General features: G+C 42.8%; 4 protein-coding genes across 5 annotated transcripts; 3 read left to right on the top strand and 1 right to left on the bottom strand.

Moving 5' to 3' along the window:
• Positions 1-4,464: 4,464 nt before the first annotated feature.
• cebpb (CCAAT enhancer binding protein beta) lies at positions 4,465-6,557 on the bottom strand. The gene has a single exon (XM_056588358.1). The coding sequence runs from the start codon at positions 6,335-6,337 to the stop codon at positions 5,444-5,446; it is 894 nt and encodes a 297-aa protein (XP_056444333.1). The 5' UTR covers positions 6,338-6,557; the 3' UTR covers positions 4,465-5,443.
• A 3,188-nt stretch (positions 6,558-9,745) lies between these two features.
• peds1 (plasmanylethanolamine desaturase 1) lies at positions 9,746-15,076 on the top strand. The gene is made up of 6 exons (XM_056588364.1): positions 9,746-10,017; positions 11,060-11,179; positions 11,271-11,362; positions 11,689-11,833; positions 11,957-12,169; positions 12,351-15,076. The coding sequence occupies exons 1-6, from the start codon at positions 9,882-9,884 to the stop codon at positions 12,470-12,472; spliced, it is 828 nt and encodes a 275-aa protein (XP_056444339.1). The 5' UTR covers positions 9,746-9,881; the 3' UTR covers positions 12,473-15,076.
• A 208-nt stretch (positions 15,077-15,284) lies between these two features.
• LOC130380939 (ubiquitin-conjugating enzyme E2 variant 1-like) lies at positions 15,285-22,782 on the top strand. The gene is made up of 4 exons (XM_056588370.1): positions 15,285-15,450; positions 19,199-19,347; positions 19,687-19,812; positions 21,172-22,782. The coding sequence occupies exons 1-4, from the start codon at positions 15,300-15,302 to the stop codon at positions 21,316-21,318; spliced, it is 573 nt and encodes a 190-aa protein (XP_056444345.1). The 5' UTR covers positions 15,285-15,299; the 3' UTR covers positions 21,319-22,782.
• A 156-nt stretch (positions 22,783-22,938) lies between these two features.
• Positions 22,939-26,712, top strand: slc52a3 (solute carrier family 52 member 3). Of its 2 annotated transcripts, none has more exons than XM_056588345.1 (4): positions 22,939-23,387; positions 23,978-25,057; positions 25,283-25,406; positions 25,754-26,711. In XM_056588345.1, the coding sequence occupies exons 2-4, from the start codon at positions 24,039-24,041 to the stop codon at positions 25,964-25,966; spliced, it is 1,356 nt and encodes a 451-aa protein (XP_056444320.1). In that variant the 5' UTR covers positions 22,939-23,387; positions 23,978-24,038; the 3' UTR covers positions 25,967-26,711. The 2 variants fall into 2 exon arrangements, with proteins under 2 accessions (XP_056444320.1, XP_056444326.1); XM_056588351.1 differs by lacking the exon at positions 22,939-23,387 and adding an exon at positions 23,397-23,575 and having other exon boundaries at positions 25,754-26,712.
• The last annotated feature ends 640 nt before the right edge of the window (positions 26,713-27,352 follow it).

The raw sequence follows: 27,352 nt of genomic DNA, 5'->3' as shown, positions 1-27,352 counted from the left end.
AGGTGCTTCCCCTGCAGCACCCTGCACATCGAACCCGCTTCCTTCCTCCAGAGGTGCACTCGCATGACTGCTGACGTATACGGACGCACGTTTGTCAATCACTAAATGAACAACGTTGTTTTGTTTTGTATGGGCTGTGGTAGGAAAGATACACGATGTGCATTGGATATGACACAACCAACAGGCCCTTAAAACATACTTGACGACTTACGTAGATCAGAGGACAAATGTGAGGTTGTGGGTGAGGTGAGGCAATGAACGTGATATAGTCACATATGAACTGTGGTGGGTGGTGTGTCTGCAGCCACACCAAACACACCCTGTTGGCAATTTCGTAATCTGTAGCCTTGCCCTGCGCTTCACTTTGCCTTGTCTTGCCTGTGAAATCCCAATTCATGATCTACCATTTATATAGCGTACTGTAGAGGAATGATTTAAAGAGTGCACAGTGTTTTGAGGGGCCAAAACCTTTTTATATGAAGCTTACAAACATGTTTTGCACCTTTTTGTCATTTTTATAGTTTCACAGAATTGAAAACATTGCTTAATGCTTAATAATTTCACCCAGGTCTGTTGAAGTTCACCCACCATGGGAAGGAAGCCATGTATGTGTTCACATTATCGGCCATTACACCGACTACTGGTGGCCAGGAGAATATTGTCCCTATTGTTTGATGTTACTGTATTTCAACTAATGCCCAAAGTAAGAATTGGTAATAGATTCCAAGCGGGTGAGACTCCCTTTCATGTCTGCAGGGGCCAGTCTAGGGCCCCTAGAAATATGTGTTCTAATAAAGATCCTAGTCAACTTCCATTATAGGGGAGTTTCATAATGGTTTTTTTTGTTAAGCACTAAAAAGTTTAACTTTCTGAGTTCTGAGTTCTTGACTCAGAACTCAGATTGGACCCTAAATGATTGGGTGCCCAATCTTGAGATATAGCTGGGACAGAAAAAGAGATGTTGGACACATTTGATGCAGCCCCTGATCTAATCTTGGCCTGGATCAGGTTGTATTGTTGGCAGTCGATGCCTGGACTCTTCAGGCAAACCACACTAGGCCATCTGGCCGTGGCCGTTGGCCGTTTTCACACCAAACCCTGCTCAACTGGCCCCATTGTTCTCTGGCCTGCATTCACACTAGGCCGTCTGGCTGTGGCCGTTGGCCGTCGCAACTGTGGCCTGGCCACGGTAGGCTCTTGTACATACGTCATCACGTCGTAACACGTCATCACCAAGCGTCCGCTGCACGGACCATAATAAAATCTGCCGCCAGTAAGAGTTTTAACAACAATGGACAACAACACAGAGAACACAGTTCGCACTTTGCTTATTTGCTTATTTGGAGACGTTCTCAGATAGAGCCCACTCTCACTTCTCTATGAGACCAACGTAAACAAACAGTTGAACCGCATGACGCCATGTTTACCGTTTAATGGGAAAGAAGGCTCGTCGCCTTTATTATGTCCATGGTCGTCGCATGGACTATACGTCATCCAGCTCAGGTTGCGTCGCCGTGCGGTTGCGCGTGTCGGGTCATTAGCATCTGTACCGTGGCGGCGGCCCGAACTGTAGCAGCACACCTCTCCCAAGTGGCCAAGTTGGCCTGGCCTGGCCAGACTGGCCACACTCACACTGGCAGATTTGAGCACGGTTAGGTGTGAAAACGGCCACGGCCAGATGGCCTAGTGTGAGTAAACCCCAAAACAAAATATTTCTTCACGCATCGGGAGGAATCAGGTGTAAGAACGAAGCATCATCAAACCAGCTCGGAACTAGTTTGAGAAATAAATGACACAATATCAACAAACCCTAATTCAAGAACACCAAACCCCAAACAGTGAAGTTTTCTGTTACGGCGAAGAGCACATCCCTAAAAGTGTAGCCCACACACATGATCACCAAAGCCACCCGGAATGAAGTGTTATCAACGGTGTTATTAGGAATCCACCCCTTCCATTGGCTATTCATGACCAACTTGATGGAGATATTCCATGTATTCAGAGTGACCCCAACTCAGAAATGCCTGTTGGAGGAGGAGGGGGGGGGGGGGGGTAAGGTGGCGCCAGGCCCTGGACTCTTCCACTCGCAACGCAGTGACCACAAGTGACTTCTGCACGTCAAGTGATGCCTCTGAGTAGTCATCCGAGCCAAATAGGAGAAGTGAACATGGATGTCGAAATGCTGGGCTCGCTCTAAGCCGCATCATGCCCTGTGTGTGTCTTTACCGTACAGCTCGCGCTCCAGGTTCCCGTTACACCCCATGCTCCGGAAATCCGCTTCTTCTGCTGTCCGCCAGCCGCCCGCAGAGATGAAGAGGATCTCTTTTCGAGCTACAGAACACACATTGTTTAATGAACTAATTAAGCCACTGAACTAATTGAGTCACTAACGGTCAAAATAACCGTCCATACTAATAAGGTGTGACAAAAGTAACCCCCATTTTGGACTTTGTTAATTGGATATCGGATATGTCTTTGCGTTTGTTGATGATAGACAGGCAGGGTGCTGTTTAATATTATTATTATCAGGGGTTCAGTGTTATTAGCGTAACAGAATTAGCTGTTTGCACAATTATATTTGAACACAAATTGTAATAAAATACATTACCTTCCAGGTTTCTTTTTCTCAGGAAATTTAAAACAGAAGCTTTCACCAACCGCCTTTTGCGGGTGGTGTGTGTGGCATGTAACGGATATCGGGAAGTTTTGCAACAAAGTGACTTTGTTACAAACATTCTGCGATTAAAAAGCAAAGTAGCCTACCAAGAATGCTACTGAATGCCCTGTGGTCATTTGTGTTTATGATTATGTTTGCTCATTCACTGTTGCTCAGGTTGTGATGGGGCACCATTATATAATTATGTTATGAATATTGTGACATAATGACCATACTTGCGATTAAAAAACAATGAAAGCTATGTTGGAGTCAATGAATTGACTGAATTGCACTGGACATAGGCCTATATATTGTATTGTTTTGGTCAAGCCACTCAGGCATACATCTTCAAGTTGCATATCAGAAGGCTATTTGTAATAAATCTTCAATCACTATTATATAACTATTTGAGAAAAAAAGGTCAGACTATGAAACATTATCTGTGTTTCTGTGTGTGTGTTGCGTGAGAATGTGTGTCTCTTCCCTTATCTAGCAATTTTTTTTACTGAAAGTCAACTGACCCTAGGAGGGAGGGGGAGGGGTAGGGGGAGGGGTAGGGGGAGGGGAAGGGGGAGAGGGGAGGGGAGAGGTGGTGGGGGGGGGGGGGGGGGGGGGGTTGTGATGCAATGTTTTACGGACAGACACTGCCCATTGACGGTAAAACCTCCACAAAGGGTTGGGCTAAACTTTCCAGAAAGAGGAGGTCATCCGGTGTGGGAAATTCCTACTCTCCTGTCATGGTGTGATCCAGGAGCAGGAACGGAGAAGGACCCCAGCACAGATCGTTTGGTAGTCCAAGAGGTGGTCCACATGTCAGGACTAATTCCAAGAGACAACCAACAATAAACCAAGCAAGCTAATGCAGTGGTCGTGATTCAACCACCATAAGAAATGTAGATTAATTAAAAATTCTAAGGTTTGACAAATACTTATCCACACTTCTGTTTTCATACTTGTTCTGCAAACTGTACGGATAAATGGCAGTTTATTTTCCTGGATTAGTTCAAAATGCTCTATTCTTGGGGTGGGTGTAACCCTGAAACAGGAGGTGGTTGCTCAATATCTTAAGCTTAGCTGTTCATTATGGGAAGTGTTGAGAAATCCACTGCACTCGAAATGTCAACTGTCTTTACAAGATGCAGGAATGAACTGTAGACGTTTGCTCTTTTCTGTGTATGGTTAGCATGGCTTTCATGCTTACTTGTGTTTTGTTTTTTTAAATAGCCAAAAGTTAGTAGTCATTTGTATTAGCAGAATACATTAAACCTTTGAACCCAGAGGAATGTGTATTTAGTTTGGGTTCAGTCGCACACACATGTAGATTGTACTCATTTGTGTGAGCATTGGTGAACAGGCCCATATGGGTTAAGAAGTTCGTAGTTAATGAGCTTTGCAGTTAAGGAAATTCTCAGCTGCATAGTTGTTTTAGTTTAGTGAGGAAAGGATACTTTTCGGCTGTTTCCCGAGGACGTTTCATGCTAAGTCTGAAAGTTCTGATTGTTCAGCTGAATAGTGCCAAATAGTTATATACAATCAAAAACACACGTGGGTGAAATGCAATCCAGAATCTGTCCGTCCTCGTTGGCTTATGAAGAATGGCGTGGGGAGTGTAGATTGAGGCTAGTTATTGATTGATTTGAAGCAGAACCTTGAACCCCTTTCTGGTCCAGTGGACCCTGCAGACTGTTGACAGAGCTGTGTGTTTAAGATAAAGCTAACAATTCTCGCATGCAGCCTGACATCGTATTTGTGCTGAACTCAGCAAAAGAATGTCCAGAATTAGCTGCTATGGTAAATCCGTATTAGTGCTCTATGTTGTAGATTCCTCTGTGCAGAAGGGGAGAGACATGTTCGACATACAGACAGACAGATATTAAGACCGTGCTCAGTAATACAGATCAGCTACGGTGCTTGTATGTGGGGGTGGGGGTGTGTATCAATCAGAAAAAAAGGTCAGTGCTAACAACACGATTCAAGGAGTTCCTGGGTCATTATGAGGCAATTGAACACCAGATGTCACATTATATTCCACAATTTTATTCATGGTCTTGTGTGCTGAATGTGTTTAATAACACTAAAGATGCTTAAACTCTGAGACATCTTTTCAGCTCCATGGGCTGGCAACATATCTTTTAAACTCAGGCAAATATATCCATATAATCTCATGGACATTAAATACAGTAACTGGTCTTATTAAAATGATGTGCTGAAGTCCTATAGGAAGTTATGCCTGCAGAATTGCAAAACTAACATAAAACACGAAAATGCAAGATACATTTATAAAAAACAAAGTACAAATATGTTTTAATTTGATAAAATATAATATAAAATTAAAGCATTGAACCTTTTAATATTAAATAATTGTACGTAGTAGGCCTATTTCATTCATTGCCCATACTGTTACAAAGAGTTGCATCATTTCACTGCAGTGCAACTCTTCCCTTGACAACCATGGCTCCAGATGAGATTTTTTTTATAAATTCACAATTAGCATGTAAAACATTTTTTACAGAAATACTGCATACATATAAAAGCAATGCAATGTTATTTTTTTATCGGTCATAAAGCATTTTGAATGATCTGCGCAATCAATGCACCCCACATTTGGACCATACTCTCCCATCCTGTGTCCTTGTAAACTGGTGATGGCTGTTTTCACCTGTAAGCGTACCATGTACACACTTCTCCGTGTATTGCAGCCGGTTATTATCAGTCCATGAACAGTTTAGTATCCGAGACAACCCTTTCCATAAGAAAGAAGATGTGTAGACAGTGGTCCAAAGGTCTCTAATGCTGCCCGGTGGCAGAGAGCAGGTTGCGGAGTGTCCCCAGCTCTCTGGACAGCTGCTCCACGCGCTTCTGTAAGCGGTCGTTCTCTGCGGCCAGTTCAAGCACTTTGTGCTGCGTCTCCATATTACGCATTTTGGCTTTATCCCTGCTTTTCCTCACCGCAAGATTGTTCCTCTCTCGCCTGAGTTTATACTCTTCACTGTCCTTATCGAGCCTTTTCTTTGATTTCCCGCTGGACATCTTCCCGTTTTGTGAGGGTGATCTGCTGGTACCTGACGGGGCAGGTGTGCCCGGCGGGCTGGAGCAGGACGAAGACGCGCTGGAGATGTTTCCCAGGCTGCCACTGGGAGTGGACTGGTATTGAAGATATGACCTCATGTCGAAACCCGAAGATCCCCCGTCCATCTTGGCGTCTTCCTTGCCGTCGTTACCCTCGACCCCCTTGCACCGGTTCTCCAGGAGCCCGGGGCTGTACACGGTGTCCACGCGCGTCTCCTGCAGGTCGGGGTACCCGGGCGCGTACGCGGGTTCCCTGACGCTCCTCAGGTTCCCGCACTGACTGGACTCCAGCTCGTTCACGAAGGTGTAGTTCTTGAAATTCTGGAACGCCGCCGCTCGCTTTATTTTGCTTTCCGTGAGGAAATCGGAGAACACGTCCCCCTGGTGATGCGCGTCGCCGTACGCCGCCAGCTGTTGACAGTGCACTGCTGGGTCCAGGTACATGCAGAAGTCTTTGGCCTTCTCGTGCTCCTCGATGCCCTGCAGCTCCGTCATGGAGTCGCAGGTCCTCCGAGGCCTGTACGGGCTGCTGCTGTGGCTGACGGGACTCACAGCACTGTGTCTGGCATGGAAAGCAAAGCTGTCCTCGTCGTATAAACCGGCCACTTCCATGGATCTTAACACCCTCCGGATGACAGGAGCATGGAGGGCAGGCGCCCGGAATAGTTGGAAGGAGCTGGAACAAGCACTTGGAACAACACTTAAGTGATGATTGGGTCTGCCTCTTTGTTTTTTCGTGCAGCCTACTTCGTTTGACGACTTTAAAATTGTCCGGATGTTTTGGAATAGAAAGTTGCTGCGGTATTGAAATAGTGTGTATTGACAGCTCTCCCTGCCTAGACGACTTTATATAGTGAGGATACGAGGGGGGCGTGGCCCTTGTCGGCAAGGTGTGACGCATCGATAGTAATCTAGGACAAACTCTCATTTATCTTGAGAGATTGTGGTCTCATCATTCATTGAATGCGGAGAAGCGGTGTGTGTATGTGTGCGTGTGTGTGCGGGTTGCACAACAGGATGTTTTGAACTACATGACTGTTGAACGTCAAAGTTGTGTTCATGACTGTGGTCAATACGAAAGTCTACGTGAAAGGTTTGTTTTTAAATATTGTACAGGGTCATATCGTGACTTCAGGTTAGCCCGTCAAAGGAAACGTTACATTTTACACAGACGATTACACAGTTGGAGATTGGAGGTGATGCTGAGATGGGCAATGCTGCCCTCTTGTGGCCTTGGGTCATTCTGATTTGTGGCCTTAATACGGTGGTTGATTTCATTCCGAATTAAAGTTGAATAGCTCACGATAGAGTGGTCTCTCCCGAAGCCTAGTGTTTGACTAGGGACCAGAAACGTAGAAGTGCAGAAAAGGCTACATGCTTATTCAAAATATAAAATGCGAAATGGTATTTTGAAAACGAAAAGTTACACTTCAATCTTGAAAATGAAATCTATCGTTTAAGTTTGTTAAATTTAAGTTGCTTTTTCCACTTTCAATGTGTAATGTTTTCTTTATCGGACCTCCCTCATCTTGACTGAACTACGGAGATGGCTTCTTCTTCTGGGCTGATTGAATTATAGGCCTGCTGAATTATGGGCCTACTGAATTATCCAAGAATCTGTAGCATGGACCAATAGACCTATAGAATGGACAACGGATTCCAAAATGGCGCCCATTCATTCCTTTGAAAACTGCTCAATGTCGCAGGGCAACATCAAGGAGAGATTTGTTGCCGAATCATGGGAGCCTAGCCACGCCGTAGTTCATGTCGTACCGGATGCAGAAATATTCTTGTTTTCTAGCATCGTTAGCATTGTAGCATCATAAGCGAGAGAGGTCTGAGCGATCACAGTCCCATTGTTCACCGACCATGGAAGCAAGTTAACTTCATAAATATGAACGTTTGCTCCATATAACACCAACAACATAGTAAATGTATGTAGGCCTAGGCCTAGAAATATAGTTCAATGTTATTGCTTAAGAAACAGATTCCTTTCCAACTATTTACGAAAAATCCAATCAATAATTTATATACAAATAAATGGTTACATATCGATCAGCAACAAGGTTGGAGTAGCCTACCCACATAAATAATTGTAACAACATTGTTAACTGTCATACACAGCTAAACAAGCAAATGAAAATTAAATACTAACGCAACTTAAATGCTTATTAGGCTATTAACAATTTTATAAAATTGATACCGTAATGCACCCGTTCTTTGTCTTTGGATCTTTTGAATAAATGGATCATTAAATGGTGAATTGCAATGATCGCAAGCAGAGTAACGTGAGATTCATTGAGCAGCAGCTGAACCAGTCTAAAAATCCCTTTAACACTAAAACACTTTTAGTGATAAAAAGTCACCACAGTGCCTAAAAACAATCAATGTCATTCATGTTAAGTAAAAGGAAAAACCTCGGACACGAGAAGTTAACAGAGCCATGCACTAGGCCCTCTCGTATGCCGAGCCGAAACAACATTTGTTGTTTCATTTGTAAAGAGAAAACAAATTTTTTTTAGTACATGGCATAAAGATAATTATGAGCCTTTGATTGATATCCTGACATTTTTTGCGGAGACACATTCCTGTTCCCCACTTGTATTGGAGTGAACGGAGATATATCTACTTCTGGGCCCCTTGAATCGAGGGACCCGTCCACAGCCCGCTTAAACCGCTGCAATACCAGGCTTGGCCGCTGAGCACTGGTGGTTTGCGGAAGTATGCACTGTTCCTGGGGCCTTGCTTGAGCCGGATCCACTTGGCAAATCACCACTGCCCAACACGCCCACCGGCCAAACAGGCCCAGTGCTCTGCCAAACACGCCCATTGCTCGTTGCTATCTTATTATTGGTCCATGGTTGCAATGGTGGCCATCATGGGGGAAAACAATGCACAGCGCTCCATTCACTTTGTACAGAATGCAAACAAAACGTAACAACAATAGGCGCGCGCTCCAGGGACCTTGGGGCCCGAGGGCCCCTGTCCCGATGGTCCCGCGGATTGCTCAGCACAGCACAACATTTGACCCAGAAGTTTGGAATTGTAACCTTAAAAATTAATGGGATTTTGAAGGAGCCTTAACTACGAGTTTGTATGTCCACTGAATTTGAATGAATGAATCAATAGGGCGGGACTGGGTGGCGGGATTATATGACATCTGTAGCGTTACGCACGGGCACGGGCTATGGTTGCGTGTTTGGCAGAGCAATGGGCGTGTTTGGCCGGTGGGCCTGATTGGCAGTGGTGGTTTGCCAAGAGGGCCTACTGAATTATAGGCCTACTGATTTATGGGCCTACTGATTTATGGGCCTACTGAATTATAGGCCTACTGAATTATAGGCCTAATAAATTATAGGCCTACTGAATCCAACCATACAGTCATCCAGCCAACGGGATGCCCAGCTCATATTGTGCACATCGCTTCGAAAACCACACATGTATTATGCACATATACAACATATGTGTGCCTACATAAATGCATGTGCAGATAAATATTATAATGTGACGTTAAAAAGTGCCTCATTAGCAGCACTATGGTGAGCACTATGTAATGGTAAATATTATAATTTTAATATTGATATAATGAACATCTCGATGAGGTCTGACCTCGGCTCGCTCCAAATTACAGGTCTTTATTGGAGAGAGAGGCAGATGCATGGGTTTCTGCCTCTTATGACTTATTACGAGTTGTGACTTATTACGAAAGAGGGATATCAGTTTCTGTTACATGTCTCGGTTATGCTCTATTTTCAAAGTTTTCGTCAAAATCTAAATCAAATATTTATTTGCCATGTCTTTATAGTTTCTTTGGATGTTCTTGTCATTCCTGATTTTTGACAGACCTACACAGCTCACATGGGGCAATATACCGGAAATTGCGTAGCTGTAGACCGGGATAACGCTACAGCAAGGTACTGTCTCCGCCTACGTAATGAAATGCAGTCTTTTCATGCACAACCCTATTGGCTACGAACAACAGTTACATATCTTTTCCAACTCAACGATTGGTTGATGCCTTTAGCGAGCTGGATGTTATTGGTTAGGCTATGGATCTGTGGGCTGGGTGGCTTCACGATTCTGTGGGTGCCGCCTTACTATGAGGAGAGGTTGGGGCTTGGTCGATCCGTATGGTTTGGCCGAAGAAAAGTAGATAATGGCGAGACTAGTAAACGAAGATGGGTGTGGACCTGAAGCAGGGTCGTCAATGCACCAGGAGAAGGGAAGGACCGAGGCGAGGTGGGGTCCACAACACGCAGGTGCTCGGGAACTTGCGAATTTATATTCGCCAGGTGAGGCGATTTCCTCCACAAAACCATGTTGGTGTTATGTTCTGCTCCCATGTATTGTCAAAAAGTGGCGTGACACCGCCCTCCTTTTTTTAAATAAGCCAATAACAGTTATACTAAATGAGCGACGGCTGGATGTATTGTATTCAGATGTGGGTAGCAAAGTGTTAGCAATATGCTACACTTGATAACTTACGAGTGTATCTCCCTCGTTGCTTTCGACGTATCTGCTGTTACACAACTTCCATACAGGAACGATTTTTTAGATAATGGAAGTTAAAAAACATTCCGGTAGGAAGTGCAGTGCCTTCCTCATATTTATCAGATGCTGCATATTTACCTAGGTCACAAGGCTTTTCTTACCCATGTTGCAATGATTCGTCACTGACAGAAATGTGTGATTTGTGTTAACTCCGCTGCTCTATGGCACAGTTATATCAAGATGTTATAGCCAAGTCCCACTGCTGTGGAGTCAGATGACTTACTTTGGCTCTATGTGTTTATTCACTTGATTACTTACTTGACTATTTTTTATTTTCTATTATTTACTCAATCAAACCTCTCTGACAGACAGGTATTTCCAACACGGCTGCCACTCGCTGTCATGCTGAAAATGAGAGGTCTAATACAACTACAAGCCGAGCTCTGAGGACCTTAGCATTAGTGTTATTAGGCGTACCTCATCTCGACATCCAATATGCACACTACCTGATCTGGGCTTTGAACACATTACCTTGAAATACTTAAGATACAGTAGTGAATATGAATGCCTATATTTACTGAGATTTCCCAATTTACCACTTAATTTGAGGAGAGGATAATTTCTTACTCAAAAGCAAATCAGTAACCGCAATTGTCATTTTACTGATTCTAATACATTTATGTATTAGAATAGTCTATACTAATAACATTGATAATTATAATATTAATAATAATAGATTCAATGTATAAACCACCTTTCAAGAGTCCCAAATAAAACAGGAATAGAAAATATCTGATAGCAAAGTTTGCCGAGGATGGTATTCATGTTTTGCTTTATATTTAGGTAAAAGATGCCAGGAATGGATAAGCGTCATCCTCTGCTTCTCTCTAATGGCCTTCAACCTCCTGCACCTCATTGCTAACTTCCACCTTGGCCATGTGTGGTTCATCCTGTTGGCTGTTGGTAAGTACAAGGGGGGTACATCACTCAACCTGGCTGTGATCATATATGAGGTGCTTTTGCTGGTATTCATCTGTCTAATTTCTACTTTCAGCGGCCGGAATACTGACGGCAGACTTTGCATCAGGCCTTGTTCACTGGGGAGCTGATTCATGGGGATCAGTAGAACTCCCCATATTTGGAAAGGTAAATATCAATTGAGGTGGGTTTCACTCATATTCAATACAACTGAAAGGTTATATAGCCATTTTCCATGATCCAAAATCAATCCAGATCCAGGTAATGGATCTAGCCGGGTATCTATCCCGGCATGTCGTATCTTTTTCCACAGAGGGGATTATACAAACACAAGGCTATGATGTGTTTGACACCCTTCGGGCATTTTCTGAAGATTTCCTGGAACGATTATTGACTTTTGGTTACCCTTTTGGGAAAGCAACTGACTTTTTTTTGTTTATTTGTGATGTTTGTATTGTTTGTTTGTTTTACTGGACCCTTCTATTCTGTCCCAGGCCTTTATAAGACCATTTAGGGAGCACCATATCGATCCCACTGGCATCACACGTCATGACTTCATTGAGACCAATGGCGATAATTGTATGCTGACCATATTTCCTCTAGCAAGTATGGCCATCAGTTTCCTCACCTTGTCCCCTGGTGAGCTACTACTAATTACACAAACAGTTTTACGCATAATGATTGGTGTACATTATTCACTGTTTATTGTATCTTTTAATAAATTCTCTCTCTTTCTCTTTCTCTTCTTTCTCTCAATTGTAGCGGAGGTGTACCACAACTACCCCTGGTACTGCTATGTGTTTGCAATCGCCATCTTTGTGACCCTCACCAACCAGATCCACAAGTGGTCGCACACATACTTTGGCCTGCCTGGTTGGGTGGTGTTTCTGCAGGACTGCCACATCATTCTTCCTCGAAAGCACCACCGCATCCACCACGTCTCTCCGCACGAGACATACTTCTGCATCACGACAGGTGTGTGGTTATTAACCAGCGCTGTAAACAACACCTCCTTTCGTTCATTCGGATGTGAATGAGAGAACAACATGGGGGTTCTCTTATCGGTGGTTCAAGTTTGTATGGAAACCTGAGTGATCTGGGGAAACAAGAATATAAGTTCCTTGGTTACGACAATCATTGAGACTTTTTTTTCCAGGATGGCTCAACTATCCTCTGGAGAGGCTGGGCTTCTGGCGCTACCTGGAGGATCTCATCCAGAGTGCGACGGGGGTGAAGCCGCGGACGGATGACTTGAAATGGGCGCATAAAGTTAACTAGCGACGCAGGCTTACCCCACGCTACCTCAGAACATAATGGCCTGTACCAAACATCACTTCTTTTTTCTTTCGTTTGACTAACCTAAGATGTAATCAATTGAAGGAAAGCTTGACCACAAATCTTCATAGCCAGAGCCATACTCTTTCTTTTCATGCACACTCTGTCCAGGTTATAGAAGAGATTGATTCATTGGTTGAATGATCCGAGGGATTTTGCCATTACTAATTGTGCCGACTCCACAACCCAGCAAGCTCCACAATGCCAGTCAAATCCAACCAAGCTAGGCCATCCGTCGGGCTACTCATGCTTCTTAAACATGATGACAATGTTACAACTTTGCTTTGATTAATCATGTTATTGGCAAAGGGCATGCTCAATAAGCTTGCTCTGGAAGCTCAATAGGAGTTTGATTAAAAAATATTTATATTGCTCTGCAGTAAGATATTTTGGTATAAATCACTTACATTGATATTTGTAAGAATGAGTTGAATCCAAACACCTTTCTGTACGGAAGCAGCTTTCAATGTGATTGCACCATTTTTATACTTAAATGTAGTTTTAAGACAAACTTCATGCACAAAAACATGTCATATCGGTCAAACTTTATTTCTTCACAGAATATACAATTGCCTTCATTTTAACTTGAATAATACTTTTGGAACCATCGCTATTTATATCAGTCTGGCCCTACTGTACTTTGAGGATGATGTTTCTTAGAAATGACTTTTATTAATGCTTTTTCAAATCGGTTATTCTTCTGGTACACTCGGCTGGCACGATAGAGGCTCTTGTCGTTTTATTCACTAGCCTTAATACCATAGATGCAGTAATCGAGTATCATTTTTTTCAACCCCCTAGGGATGGCTTTGCTAAGATTCCCAAAGGTCTTTGTTTATTGCAAGAACCTAAGAAGAAGGAAAATAGAACATAACTTGAAGTTATGATCAATTTGGTCATTGATAAAAACACTTGGAAATGTACACTTAATTATAAAAATCCTGTTGATTATTCAGACAATGTTTATCTCCTTGGACGCACTTAATTTGAGTGCTATTGATTTGATTGGCTTACAGAATATTGAAACCATTGGTAAATGTATGTCATGTAAAAGTTTAACTGCATTATAGAGGTAACTGGAGTTTAACAAATATTGGCTATGTTCAATGCATGACCAACTATTGTATCTAATCAAATTTATGACACCTCTTAAGATGAGTTTAAGCATGCATACTTAAAGCATGTTGATTCATGAAAGCAAGTTCTGGTATTCTGGTTTAAACAGCAAGTGACTGGATTCTAGTACAAGTAGTTCACTTGTTCAAAATATGTTACACTGACCAAATTGTCCCAAATGTGAACAAACAAAATGTTATTTTCATTCCAGTGATCTCAAACATATGTTTGTTTCTAATGGGAGCAGAACTCCTAACTTTTTTTAGTGGGGTTTAGCAGATTGAACGGGATATCTTCTTGGGAATTTTAGCGAACGGCAACATTTATTTATGATGGAAACTATTTTGTTTCAAAGACGATAGCTTTCTATGATAGGATGTGTCTGCTTTTGAATCCTTTGTACTTGATATTTTTGTATTGATTCAAAGTAGTTAATGCAATGACTGTTAAGTAGCCGAAATACTACTTGTCAAGGATACACGATTTTTGAAGGACAGTTAAGTGTGGTATATGTTGATATGATGATGAGGTTGACATTTTATGTCTTTTGAGTCTGAAGTCATAGTTAAATGCGGAATCTTGCAGTTTCATGCACTGCCCATCTAAATAGTATATATGTTTTGAGCTGCGTGTGCTTGATTTTCAACATGGAATATTAACATTCTAAAATTTAGTATTCACCCACAGCTTTGGCCTTATCGGGCCTTCTTGTCAATTATTTCCAGAGAGGTCAAGCAATTTGCATTAACCGAACACTTATTTATGTAAATACTTTCAAGAATAATACAAAAGTAGGATTTTAAGGTATTAAAGACAATAAACAATTTTCACCAAAAAAAAAGAAGTAAACACTTATGTATTAATATAGTAACTCCTTCTCTCAGAAGGATCCCTGAAAATCTGCTGTCAAATGGCGTCATTTAATTGAAACTTTTCTGTCTCATAGTGCATATACTGCTGATATTTAGAAAGGGAGAAGTGGGTTTATTGCAACGCATTTTTATTAAAGATATATGCAATAATAAAATATAAGATTAAATTTTTCCTTAGGGCTGTTTGTTAACTGCTTCAAGATACTGGATTTCATTAGTTTTATTAGTGAATAGTCAACGCTTGTTAAATCCGTCTTACTATGAATGTTATTCTTTTTATTATATTGCCTTATCATTTTCTTAATTGATTACTTGCAATCGATGCACCAATTAAGGAAGCACTTTTGACTCCACCCACGGCTTGCTTTATTTCCTCTCCTTCGCAAACCATCGATGTCTGCTGCTTGGTGGTAATGATTGAATTGTAAGTCCTAACGAATGCCATGATGCCTTTTTGTTGTCTTCCATTTGGGAGACGTACACATATGTATATTAACCTATTTATAAAATGATACAAAAACGGAATAAACCTTAACAACATACAATTGCTGTGTATAAACCCTTATTTATTTTTTTTACAAATGTTTTACCAAAGTATTTCGCTGAGCAATAAATAGAACGTGGATAACACATTTTAGGTGAAACAAGATTCAAAGGTTTTTAATTGTCACTTACACAATGACCTTAGCATTATCCCGTGTCCCCCTTGATTTAACATGAGATAACGAAAAAAGGAGTGTATAGTGCACATCAAGGAAATAATTTTGCAGCGAGATGCACCCATGGATGTCGAATTAGGGGTGCATCATTCTCCCGCAAGAACTCCAGTGTTGATAAAGTTACGTGCGCGCTCTCGCAAGAACTCTAGTGTTGATAAAGTTACGTGCGCGCTCACGCTATCAAGCGACAAGATGGCGGTCGCCGCCGGATCAGGTAAAATACTGAGACGAATAAAATGTTCTCACAGATATGTTGTCAAATAACCCATTTAGAAATAATTAAGTGTATATATGCAGGTCTCGATGATGGTACTGGTGCTATGAAAATCCAAGCGATAACTATTGTTTTTTAACGGTAGTTGACCCACGTTAACGCTTGCTACGGGGTTGTAGCCTGTGCTTATGAAGCTAACATAGGGTAGACTTACATTTTCATACTAAGCTAGCTAGCTTAGCTCACACAACGCTAACTGTAAGGATCCGTCCGGTGGATGAATGTATCCAAAAGACAGTTACTTCGTTCGGTATTGTTTAATTAAACGCTATCGTACAACGTCAACTTGCGTTATGTTTAACTAACGCGGCAATTTGACTGAAACGGTCACGTATGTGTTTAACGTTATTGCACTGTCACGTAGGCTACCACCACGGGGTAGTCTACCTGGTGTACCATATACCCTATCAATATATACATGCGTATCTACACAAAGATGGTTATATACTATACACCCTATTGGTGTTACCTTACGCCGACAATCTATACTAACATTTATTATCACTATTACTTGGTCTGGGTATTACTTGATTATGCATTTCACGATGTACCCCATACACCCATGGCCAAGTTTGGGTGCTGCCAGTTGGATAAAAACAGAAGCAAGTCGATGAGGTTTTAGTCATGTTAATAAAACCATCGTGTACAGCAGACTAAAGCCCTTTGCTATTGCCAAATACCCCGGTGAGATATCCGTATATTGGTCCACCTCGTGCTGTAAAAACATTTAGCTTATATCTTGCCAAGCACCACAAACGTATCCGTTTAACGTTAGGCCTGCCTTGATTAGGGTTTGTACCATACCAACATTACGTAACGATCTAGTTTCCTTTAGATCTTTCTGTTCTTTTTTTAGGTTAGTTATGTAGCTAGTAGGCCCATTACCAATGTTTTGAGCCAATAACGTGCAGGCGAACCAAGTGACCCCCACCGCTATATCATACGTTTATGATGTTCGATTTGTCTTTTATTTTCTCTAAGACGATCAACAAAATCTAACAACCCTGAATGGGTGGCTACCACTCTACCAATGTTAACGTTGTTGTCACTGAGGTTATCCAATTGGCCCACATGCCTAAAATGGTTGCTGGGAATGTTTTCAGGAACTCCCAGCCATTACACAGAAGTAAAGAAGTATGTGTAACCCCTGATATGCAAACAGGGAATGCATAGTATATTGGCCTATATGATGTGTGCTACAAAAATATTTTTTGGAAAAGCCAATATTGAGATCCATAATAAGAAAAAAGCCATCCATACCAATTTTGGTATGCACATACAATTACTGTACAGCATACATTAGTGGATTCATTTGGGTCACCCCCTTTTTTGGTCTATGAAACAATGCTTTTCTATTGTGATCAGGCCTGAGTCACTGTTGACCTTTTACCATTGGCACCTTTGGCCATGCCAATCCATGCTGCGCTGATATGCGTTTCTATTGCCAGTTTAAATGCGCAGAGCTGTGCCAGGTTGCGCCCGAGATTAACCATCTCCAGAGTCGGGCCAAAGGATGCCCTTCCCTTGACAGCTTGGTTTGTTATTATTTGTTAGTTCCTAGAACTATATAAGCTTAATAGAAAGGGTTATGAAGATTCGATAAATGCCATGGGATTTTTACCATGACGATGTTCCCATGAAAAAGGAGACATTTCTAGGATTGTTGATAATGATAATTAACACACTTTTTGCTCAATATCAGGGACGTTGTGAGGTACGCTGGACAATGTTTCATACATATTTTTCTGTGCGTTAACAAGACTAGTCATAAATAATTTTGCTGTCAATGATCGATGCAGAACAGGAAGCTAATAGGGGAACATTGAATTACTAAATTCATCATTGCGGATATAATCGTGTGTTCCTTTTGTCTGAAACGTTAAATACATTTATTGTCTTGACCTAAACTAATCAATCTAATTTAGGTAGGCTATTATAATACAGAACTAAAAAGGCGACAATAAGTGTGTGTTGTGTCATAGACTCAAGACGAGCGAGTCATCAGTTGAAGACACGCCTTGGAGCGCGTCACCCTGTTGAAATGGAGATGCAAATCCCAGCCGTTCTGGGCGGCAGTGCCACAGAGTAGGGCCGCTGTAGTATAACTCCTATGCATGCTGGGAAAAAAAATTGACCAGGATTTGTGTTCTCCATAACATCAATGGTCCAACTTTTCCAGTTGGCCGGCAAATTTATTTTTGAGGAATCAGAGTTCATGTTCCAGGCCTCAATTCTTTGGAGTGCTAGGGTACAGCATGGTGCTGTCTCAAAAACAAGGTCATGGATAATACAATCATGAAGTGGAATAATAATGCGGAGCGCGTGTGTGTGTGTGTGTGTGTGTGTGTGTGTGTGTGTGTGTGTGTGTGTGTGTGTGTGTGTGTGTGTGTGTGTGTGTGTGTGTGTGTGTGTGTGTGTGTGTGTGTGTGTGTGTGTGTGTGTGTGTGTACTTCAACTTGAGTGAGTTAACTTTCCTAACTATATATTTATAATTGGGCTTCTATCGAAAGATATCATGGAAATGAGGCTTAACGTCCATTACACCAGCAGCTGTAGTTCTGGGGCAGCTGTCCAGCAGCCACGCTGTAGACCCCGCAGCTGAACGTGGACGCCGATGCAGCACCGCTAGATCCCTTTGTGAACTAGTTCTTGATCAGTCATAACCTACGTATGGGGCTGTGTGTTAAAGCACTGTCTGCCCATTTTTCATGGGCTACCACACTTCATTCTTAACTACTTTCTAGTGCACAACAAACGTTGGCTTTAAATTGCCTGCATTTTCTTGAACCTGGTTTTTCAAACCAGGAAGGTTTAATTTATTTAGGAAAAATAGCCTGATTCCATTATCTTTCCCTTATTAAAGATTAGAGTTTAATTGTCCAACGGTCCCCTATCTGTCTGGTTTCGGTCCATCGGAACATTAACTTGGGCAAAGTATTTTTTCCTAAAAATAATTGTGTGTCGACATCTCAACCAATAGGTTATAACAAAGTTCCAGCACATGCTCAATACCATCCATAAAAGCAAATCACCTTCTCACCTTGCCATTCAGTATTCAAGGACTGTGTGATCTATAGCAATCTTGAGCATCCTGAAAACATTTTAGTTTAGGCTTGTTTTTGTGTTGTTTCGGCTTGCGATACCTTCACAGGTATCACAGGCATATGTGGGATAGAGTTCAACTGTAAATATCCTTATTTAACATATTTTATTACATTTTTAAGCTGATTTCATCGCTATGCTCTCAAAATATATTTTTGTTCTGATTGAGACCTGCCTGCAAAAATGTATTTTTTCAAATCCCTTCTTCAACCAAGAGTACAAAATAGAGCACTTTAATTAAAACCAACACGTACAGATCCTTTGGTACTGCAGACGCAAACCCTGCCGAGGGCTCCCTCCCAGTGATGCTTTGGTGCCCATTGTGTCAGATGGCTTATCCCTGCCACAATATTCCACTGATGAAAGCGAAACACAGCCTGTATTGTTTTGTGTGGCCACACATTCAAACAAACTATGCTTTCTAAAGACAAAATGTATTTCAAATGACTTTCTCTTGTATAAATTCCAGTGGCAATTACTCAAGTGCCATGCATTGTAGGTTATGTATTTTGGAATGTGTTCTTGCGGGCGGCTGCAAGACTAATTGTTTTAAAAACATTATGCTTTGTGTCCTCCTTTACGACAGTCGTTAAAGTTCCCCGAAACTTTCGGCTGCTGGAAGAGCTTGAGGAAGGGCAGAAAGGCGTGGGAGATGGCACCGTCAGCTGGGGTCTGGAGGACGACGAGGACATGACCCTGACAAGATGGAGAGGCATGATCATCGGACCTCCACGGGTGAGCGCCGTTACTCTCCCCTCCGCCACCTCCAGGGCCTGCTCCGAAGCAGTGCTGGGTTCACATTCTCTAGTATTCGGAGACTTGGGTGACTCCACCGAGCTGGCATTGCAATGTGTTATTTAGTTAATCTTTTGTATTGCATGTTTGAGCAAAGCTGCTGAGTGAAACCTAAGCACGTGTATACTTTAGGCCAACGTTATAAATTATATTTGTTTGACATGTAGCGCAAGCTGAGAGAACAAGCTCTGGATATACCGCAATTGTCTTACACGGTGCGATTTTAAACCTTTCCTCACTGCAATAATTTGTGTGTGTGTGTGTGTGTGTTATCCACAGACAATCTATGAAAATAGGATGTACAGTCTCAAGGTCGAATGTGGTCCCCGATACCCTGAGACTCCGCCCTTTGTCAGATTTGTGACAAAGATAAACTTGAATGGTGTGGACAACTCAAACGGTGTGGTGAGTAAAGATTCTGGTTACTTCTCCCCTGGTCTGCCCCGGACCACCCAGTGATGACCGAGAAGGCAGCGTACTAGTAGAAAGGATTAGGTTGAACGGTACAAGTACAACAGAATGTGGTCGTATGCTGTAGTATCGTAGGCTGCAACTAACGTTATTTTCCTAGTCAATCTAATTAATAACCTGGACATTTCTTTAGTAAAGCTGATTGAGTTCAATAACGTTATCAAAGAAGTTGCGTCCATTAACTAATATGTTCTTCAAATAAGAAATGCTGGCCCTCCCAAAAATAAAGTCATGAATAATGCTGTCCCAAGCTCCCAAAGTGCTGTCTCAGGATTTCCAAGCATTTTAGAAAAAATATATTTTAAAAAGTAGATTTCCAGTCATGGAAATTGAGAATGTCCAAATGGATCAACACTATAAAAGGTATTTCATGTTTATGTGCTCTAGCTTGCAATAATAATTATTGAGGAGCTTGAGGTCTAAGTGGGGGGGGTGATATGCTAAAGATGCCACATCACCATGTTTTCAAATGTTTGATCACCATCTTGATGGTTTTCATGTTGGTTTTTACATTGATATTGCAAGTTACCAAACAGTCCAATCAAACTAATTCCTGGTTTTGAAAAAGACTAGGTGACATAACCTGACCATTTATGACAAAGTATCTTTTCGAACAGATTTAGTTTGCAATTCTGCCAAGTTCGAACATTCAACAGGAATGTTGGCATGGTTTAGCATTGGTTTCTAAAGGTAAACGTCAAAAGGTTAACATCTAAAGGTGTCTTAAGGTGTCTTCAGCAGAACCAGTCTATTTACATTCTGCTTTTTGAGGTGGCAACTCAAATGAGGCTCTGAAGTAAAGCTAGACCATGAATCACTTGTTGTAGCAAAACATTTTTAGAAGTTTGTGTTGAGACTGGTCTTGGCGTTCGGCGTGCAGCCGTGGAATGGCCATGTGGGACACGTATCTGTGGTCTGTATCAAGTCCTGCCATTAACAATTTAGAGCAATATTTTGAAACAAATGTTCAAATGTTTTTATGGGCCATAAATAATTTCAGCAAATGGCGTTTGCTAATGAGTTAACCATCAGGCCTCGCTGCCGTCTCAATAAGGAATCGTTCTGTTAAATCCAGACGCGGCTAAATATCTATTTCTGTTCTGAATTAATAACGGACACGATGTGGTCCGTTTTATTAATTCTGTATGAACTCCTTCATAAATTGCGGAGAGAGTGGAATTGGCTTCTTAGAGTTTATTCGAGTCCGCTGCAAACCCAAAGTCATGGAAAAATAGGATGAGGAACAATGACGCATCAGCTTTTACTGTGTTCCCTTGTCATAATGTCAAACAGGTTGACAAGCAAGCTGTGTCCGCGCTGGCCAAGTGGCAGATCTCCTACACTATCCGGACGGTGCTGCAGGACCTGAGACGGCTGATGTTGTGCAAGGAAAACATAAAGCTCCCCCAGCCCCCTGAGAACCAAATCTACACCAACTGAGGCAGAGCTGCTCTCGCTTCCACCGTTACTCACCACCACCCCCCTCTCCCAGCTTTATGGTTTGCGTTCATCTCTCTTCCCCCTTCCACCTCTGTGTCACGTCAAGCCCTCTGCCAGCACCTGTGCACGCACATACATGGCAGCAAAACATAACATATATATATAATGACAAATACACATTAGAATATGCGCCAAAATGCATAGATATACAAACTCAAGTCATTCTTCATGAAAGCCATCATCATGTCTTGGTCCCCTCCCTCTCATCACTGGAGTTCTGCTCGGAGCAGGTTCGACTAGGCAGGCAGGAGTCACAGTCCACCCAGATGTGATCATTTGAATACTGTACATCTTACTAATCTTTTTTTTTTTTAATTGTTATTTGTTATAAATTCCGATTGTACAATAACATAAATAATATTATTGTGTGTATATCTTGTGTGTTGCCTTTTTGTAACCCAGTCAACACAATTGTGCATACTATCAACAATATAATTTGGGATCACTTCCTAGTATCTACTGAAAAGACAAATTTGATCAAGGTCACCTATGGAGACGCGTGTATTCAGCCGGTGTCAAAATACTTGTTCTGGCTGTTGCTATGTATACGTGTTGAATTCTGTTGACCAAATATATGGTACATGCATGTGTGCGTAAAGCTAGGTGCCTATAGAGGAAACGGGGAATCAAGTGGGCAACTTAAGTAAACAAAAGTGGCACTGAAGTAATCCATTTTTTTTATTTTGTTGGGCAGAGCTACCACAAACTGGTAATGATTAGTCAATCCTAAAGTTTCCATGTTTTTGATTTGAACTGAAAATAAAATTGTGTTAAATCGATGATTGGTTAAACAAAAAAAAGATAAAAAATGCCCCACTTAACCGCTTGAAGAAAACTGGAACCAGCTACCTCTTTTGGTCTTTGTATAGTCAGCCCAGACATCTGACTTGTGGAAGTATGTTCTTAACCACTTGTATTTGTGTTGATTTCTCCTCCCTCCATGTGAGTCATAAGTGTGATGCTAGATGTCTGGTTGTGGTTATACGCTAAATAGGTTTTGTGGATTTAAGGTACACCCTTCATGCTCCAGAAAGTAGGTGTCTGGAGTTTACCATGACTTGCCTTATGTACAGTGTTTACATATCTTCTGTTCTGACCTTGAGTGATCTTACCAAAACATTGGGGAAACTTGAGTCATGTAAGCACTCCTTTGCTGGCCAATGCATTTCCAATTGAATTTCAAATGTAGCTGGGCGTTTAGATTGGCGTTAGCGGCACATTTTATAATTGGTGGGTTAAGACCTATTTGTGCAATTCTTTGTGATTAGGCCTGTGTGTAGTTGACATGGATTTGTTTCCCCACAATATAGATACGAGTTGCCATGACAAAATTGAATTATTTGTTTTCAACATCCATATTACTCAATTAGTAATAAAAGCTGCTCAGAGTACATCACATCTTGGTAATGTTAATTTTCCAGTTCAACTCCGACATTTTAACCGGTGTGCTTCTTTCAACAAGGAGATGTCTACTTCTGGACAGGTAACATAGTTCAAGGAAGATAAGCCACTGAATGAGCTCTATAGACTTCAACACATAGATTGCACTAAGTTGATGACACTTCAAACATATTTCTCCCTTTTCTTAGTCGACCTAGTTTAATAAATATATAATGCTACTAAGGTCAAAATGTAAACGCCAGTGCCTTGTGATTGGCTATTGATTTCAGAACAAAAAAAAATTTCTTGGAGAGCCTCATTATCAACCGATGGAGGGCGATATTGTCTCCCGCATAGGTGAAGTAAACCTCCCGTAAAATAAAAAGACGAACATTTGATCGACTTGAGCGAAGAAGTCATGGGTAGCTTATGCTGTCAGCGACATTCGAAAAATCCACCCATAAAGGTGCTATGTCCCCAGAACCTGGTCCAGAGTAGCGGACTGCTGGACTGCTCTTTGACCTACCCAGAATGCACGCAAACAAGAGGAGAAGGCTGAGAAAGTCCTACACGGTCACTTCTAGCAGGATGACCACGAATTGATCTGGACATTCAGTTACATCAGACGTGTGAGTAGAGCTACCTAACAACTCCTTATTCAAATCCCAGGTTCCACGAGGAAAATATTTTTTATCTCTGCTTGAAGTGACCGAACTAGACATGAAATCCAAACCCAATTAATCAATATTTTGCGAATTGTTGGAAATTGTTGAACTCATCACACTAAAAGCTCTACATTTACCACGTGACCATTGAGGTAAATATTCTGCGTTATCACTATCACGAGACTGATCGCTGATGTGTGTGGGTGATAGGGAAGTGAGATCAGTCAGCTGAGTAATATGTGTTCTACAAACTCTACATGTCCAACTTTTAACTCCATCACCATCAGTATGTAAAGCAAAATCATTGGTTAAACATATGCTCCTGTTGTCTTGTCCTTCATACTAAGTTCTACATAGACTATTCTATACCTAGTATGTTTGGGAGCCTACTTCATTTGCCTGATTCTGATTAGCGACAATTAATAGCCGAAATAATAAGGTTATCCATGTTCTCCAATATTTCTATTTATTTTCCTCCAATTGTATTCCTTGACTTTGGTTCATGTAGAAGTATGATGTAATAGCAACGTTATTTTTAACCTCTTTGGTTACAGCAATTGGCAGAGGTTGACCTAGTTGACAAGGCCAAAAACAACTATCAAACCCCCCGGACAGATGGCTCTGCTGGTCCACCTCCTGGCCGCTGCCTTTGGCATGGGCTCCTGGATGGCGGTGAACGGCCTGTGGGTGGAGCTGCCTCTCATCGTCAACACGCTCCCGGAGGGCTGGGACCTGCCGTCCTACCTGACCGTCATCATTCAGCTGGCCAACGTGGGCCCCCTGCTGGTCACGCTCATGCACAAGCTGCGCCCGGGCTACCTCCGAGAGGCCGCCGTCATCTACGCCATCCTCGCCATCGGAGTGCTGGCCTGCGTCCTGCTCGCCTTCTTCTGGCGCGTCACCACCGTGGTGGGCGGGGCGCCGCACAGCACCGCCTTCTTCATCATCACCTTCTTCCTGTCCCTGGTGGACTGCACGTCCTCCGTCACCTTTCTGCCCTTCATGTCGGGGCTCCCCGCCAAGTACATCACCACCTACTTCATCGGGGAGGGCCTGAGCGGCTTCGTCCCCGGGCTGGTGGCGCTGGCGCAGGGCGTTGGCATGGCGTCGTGTGTCAACACCACCGGCAACGCCACTCAGAACCTGACCGGGGGAGGGGAGGAGTGGACGCTGCAGACCCAGTACCTCCCGCCCAACTTCTCCCCGGAGGTTTTCTTCTCCTTCCTGGCGGCCATGATGTGCGTGAGTCTGGCCGCGTTCATCGCTCTGAAAAGACTTCCCCGGGTTTCCTTTGACCTGGCCGCCGACACCCTGGTCCCAGAGCTCAGCGCGTCGGCCCCCACCGGGCTGGACAACCCTGGCCTGGAGCCCGACGGAGGTTCCCCCCTCCAGCACCAAACCAAGGAGAAGAACCGGAACCAACCGGTGGTGGCCAATTCCAACTTCTCTGTCTACGAGCTGGGTTTCATCTACTTCCTGGTGGTGTGGGTGAACATGGCCGCCAACGGCCTGCTGCCCTCCGTACAGACCTACTCCTGCATGCCCTACGGCAACCTGGCCTACCACCTCTCGGCCGCCCTGTCCTCGGTGGCCAACCCAGTCGCCTGCATAGTCGCCATGTTCTTTCCAAATAGGTGAATATGCTGTTTTGAAGCGGTCCGTCACCAGACACCTACCTCATCAATAAAGTGATCAATAGACATTGCTATGAATAATCCCATGGTCCAACCGTTGATGTGGAAAATGGCAACCACATTCCACCTTTCTAAACGAAATCGATAGGATATAAAGTATCCATGTCCAGCGTAGAGGCCTGAGGATCATGTGATGATTTAACGTTTGACCTTTGTGGTTTCCAGGTCGCTGCTCTTCCTGGGCGTGCTGGGCGTGCTGGGAACGGCGTTTGGGAGCTACAACATGGCCATGGCGGCGCTCAGCCCCTGTCCACTACTACAGAGCTCTCCAGTTGGCCTGGCCATCATTGTGAGGATACACTGTGTGATAAGGCCACTTAATAAAGACCCACCCACTGGCTTTATCAGTGACTACTGGAAGCAAAGGTCTCCTCTAATATGTTGAGCAACATTGGGGAGATAAAATAATTATGCATCGAGGATAAGATATGTTGTTGTGTGGTTTCATTTTATAACCAATTAATTATAATGTCTTTTTTTTATGTAGTATGTATTAAATACAAATTTCTAATGGAAATGTCATGATAAATGACAAAAACATTTTTTATGGGTGAAACATTATTCGAGAGAAAAGCCAGACTTGCATAAGTACATTTGATATGCATCATTTATTAATGTTTTCATTGTAATCCCCAGGTCCTCTCATGGGTCTTCTTCACTGGAGCATTTTGCTACGTGAAGGTAATGGTTGGCGTCATCCTTAGAGACAAGAGTCACAGCGCCCTCGTGTGGTGTGGAGCTGCATCTCAATTGGGATCACTGGTTGGCTCCGTCACTATGTTTCCTCTGGTAAACACCTACAAGTTGTTCAAGTCAGGAGACTTTTGCAACACCAAGTGCCCACTATAACGGGAACACCATGATGTTTACCTTTGAGGTGCAACGATGCTCATCATGGATGCCTGCTCATGCCCGAATAAAACACTATTTGCAACACTTGAATAAAATGAAGACTGCAATTTCCAGGAAATTGACTGGCTAATATAAATATTTGTGTTTTCAATGGGTACAACCCAGCCACGACTACTGGTTGTTGAATAAATCGTAATGTCGATGTGATGGGATATTACATACGCTCGATTCTTATTTGGCCATTGCGGGGGACTTCCACTAGATGGCGCATATATACCTTTGATTCAAAGACTTGCCTCTACTTAGAAAGTAGACTGGTATTAATCAGGACATTAAACCATCTCTAACTCTGCTTTAATATATCTGGTTTGGAATCAATGTTGTAATGATACTTTATCTGAGACATCTTGTTCTTGTTGAGATCAGAATATTTCAACCGTTTTTTTTATACAACGTTTTAGAACTAAATATCAGAGGGGCACAAGCTCATGGGACACTAGCTGTATGCAGCCTTACCTCCTGCAGCGAGGGCCACATCAACAACTTGTGAGAGTTGAGAGAGCGGCATGATCAAACTATTGAGGATGGGAGTCTCAGCCTTCTTGCGTTTGGAATATAAGAGCCCCAAGCAAGTTCATCCTTTTCTACATTTATAGTATCTTGAAATGCAGACCTTGTAACATTCACTGAAATGCTCAGGTCAATACAATGATGAGCAATAATAACACTTTAACACATTACGAGAATGCAGGGGAAAGAAGAGGATGTGACGGTGACCCTGATCAGGGGGGGGGGGGGGGGGGAACCACACAGTAGAAGAGCTAATCCCAAAGGCCTGGGACCCTTCTATATGGTGCTGCTGCTGCACATCCCCTGAGGAGGGGCGCACGGACGCTGGTGAGCCATGGGAACCAGAGAGTGGTTCCTCGTCAGCAGCTGTTGGCGCTCCCTACCCCCCCCCGCTGACCCCTCCGACGGGACCATGGGGAGGAAGCAGGGTTGCGGGGGGGCGGGGGGGTAGTGGGGGTCCCCAGGCTGGCCTCTGTGGTGAGGCACAGGGAGGAGGGTTCTAATTACCCCACTCAAAGGGGGGCATTGGCTGTTGCCTCCGCTGCTGGTCACTTGGGGGTTCCACTGACCCCTACACTGAGTAAAAAAAAAAAAAGAGGAAGGAAATCAAATGGGCCCACAATTAGCTGGGGATCGCCTGGAGGACCAATGATGTGTTCTGTTGCAGCACAGATGTGACTTCTTTATTCTGATTTGTCGAAACTGCGGGGCAGTATAAATTGTACTTCAGATGACAGCCGTCTGGTTATTGCAATCAGAACAGATTGATTGATCTTTATGTGATAATAGGAAATATATGAAGAAGAATATCAC

Source organism: Gadus chalcogrammus, chromosome 1 (assembly GCF_026213295.1).
Source record: "Gadus chalcogrammus isolate NIFS_2021 chromosome 1, NIFS_Gcha_1.0, whole genome shotgun sequence".
Lineage (NCBI taxonomy): Eukaryota > Metazoa > Chordata > Actinopteri > Gadiformes > Gadidae > Gadus > Gadus chalcogrammus.
The sequence above is the reverse complement of the archived record's forward strand: the minus strand, read 5'-3'. Positions and strand labels throughout refer to the sequence as shown.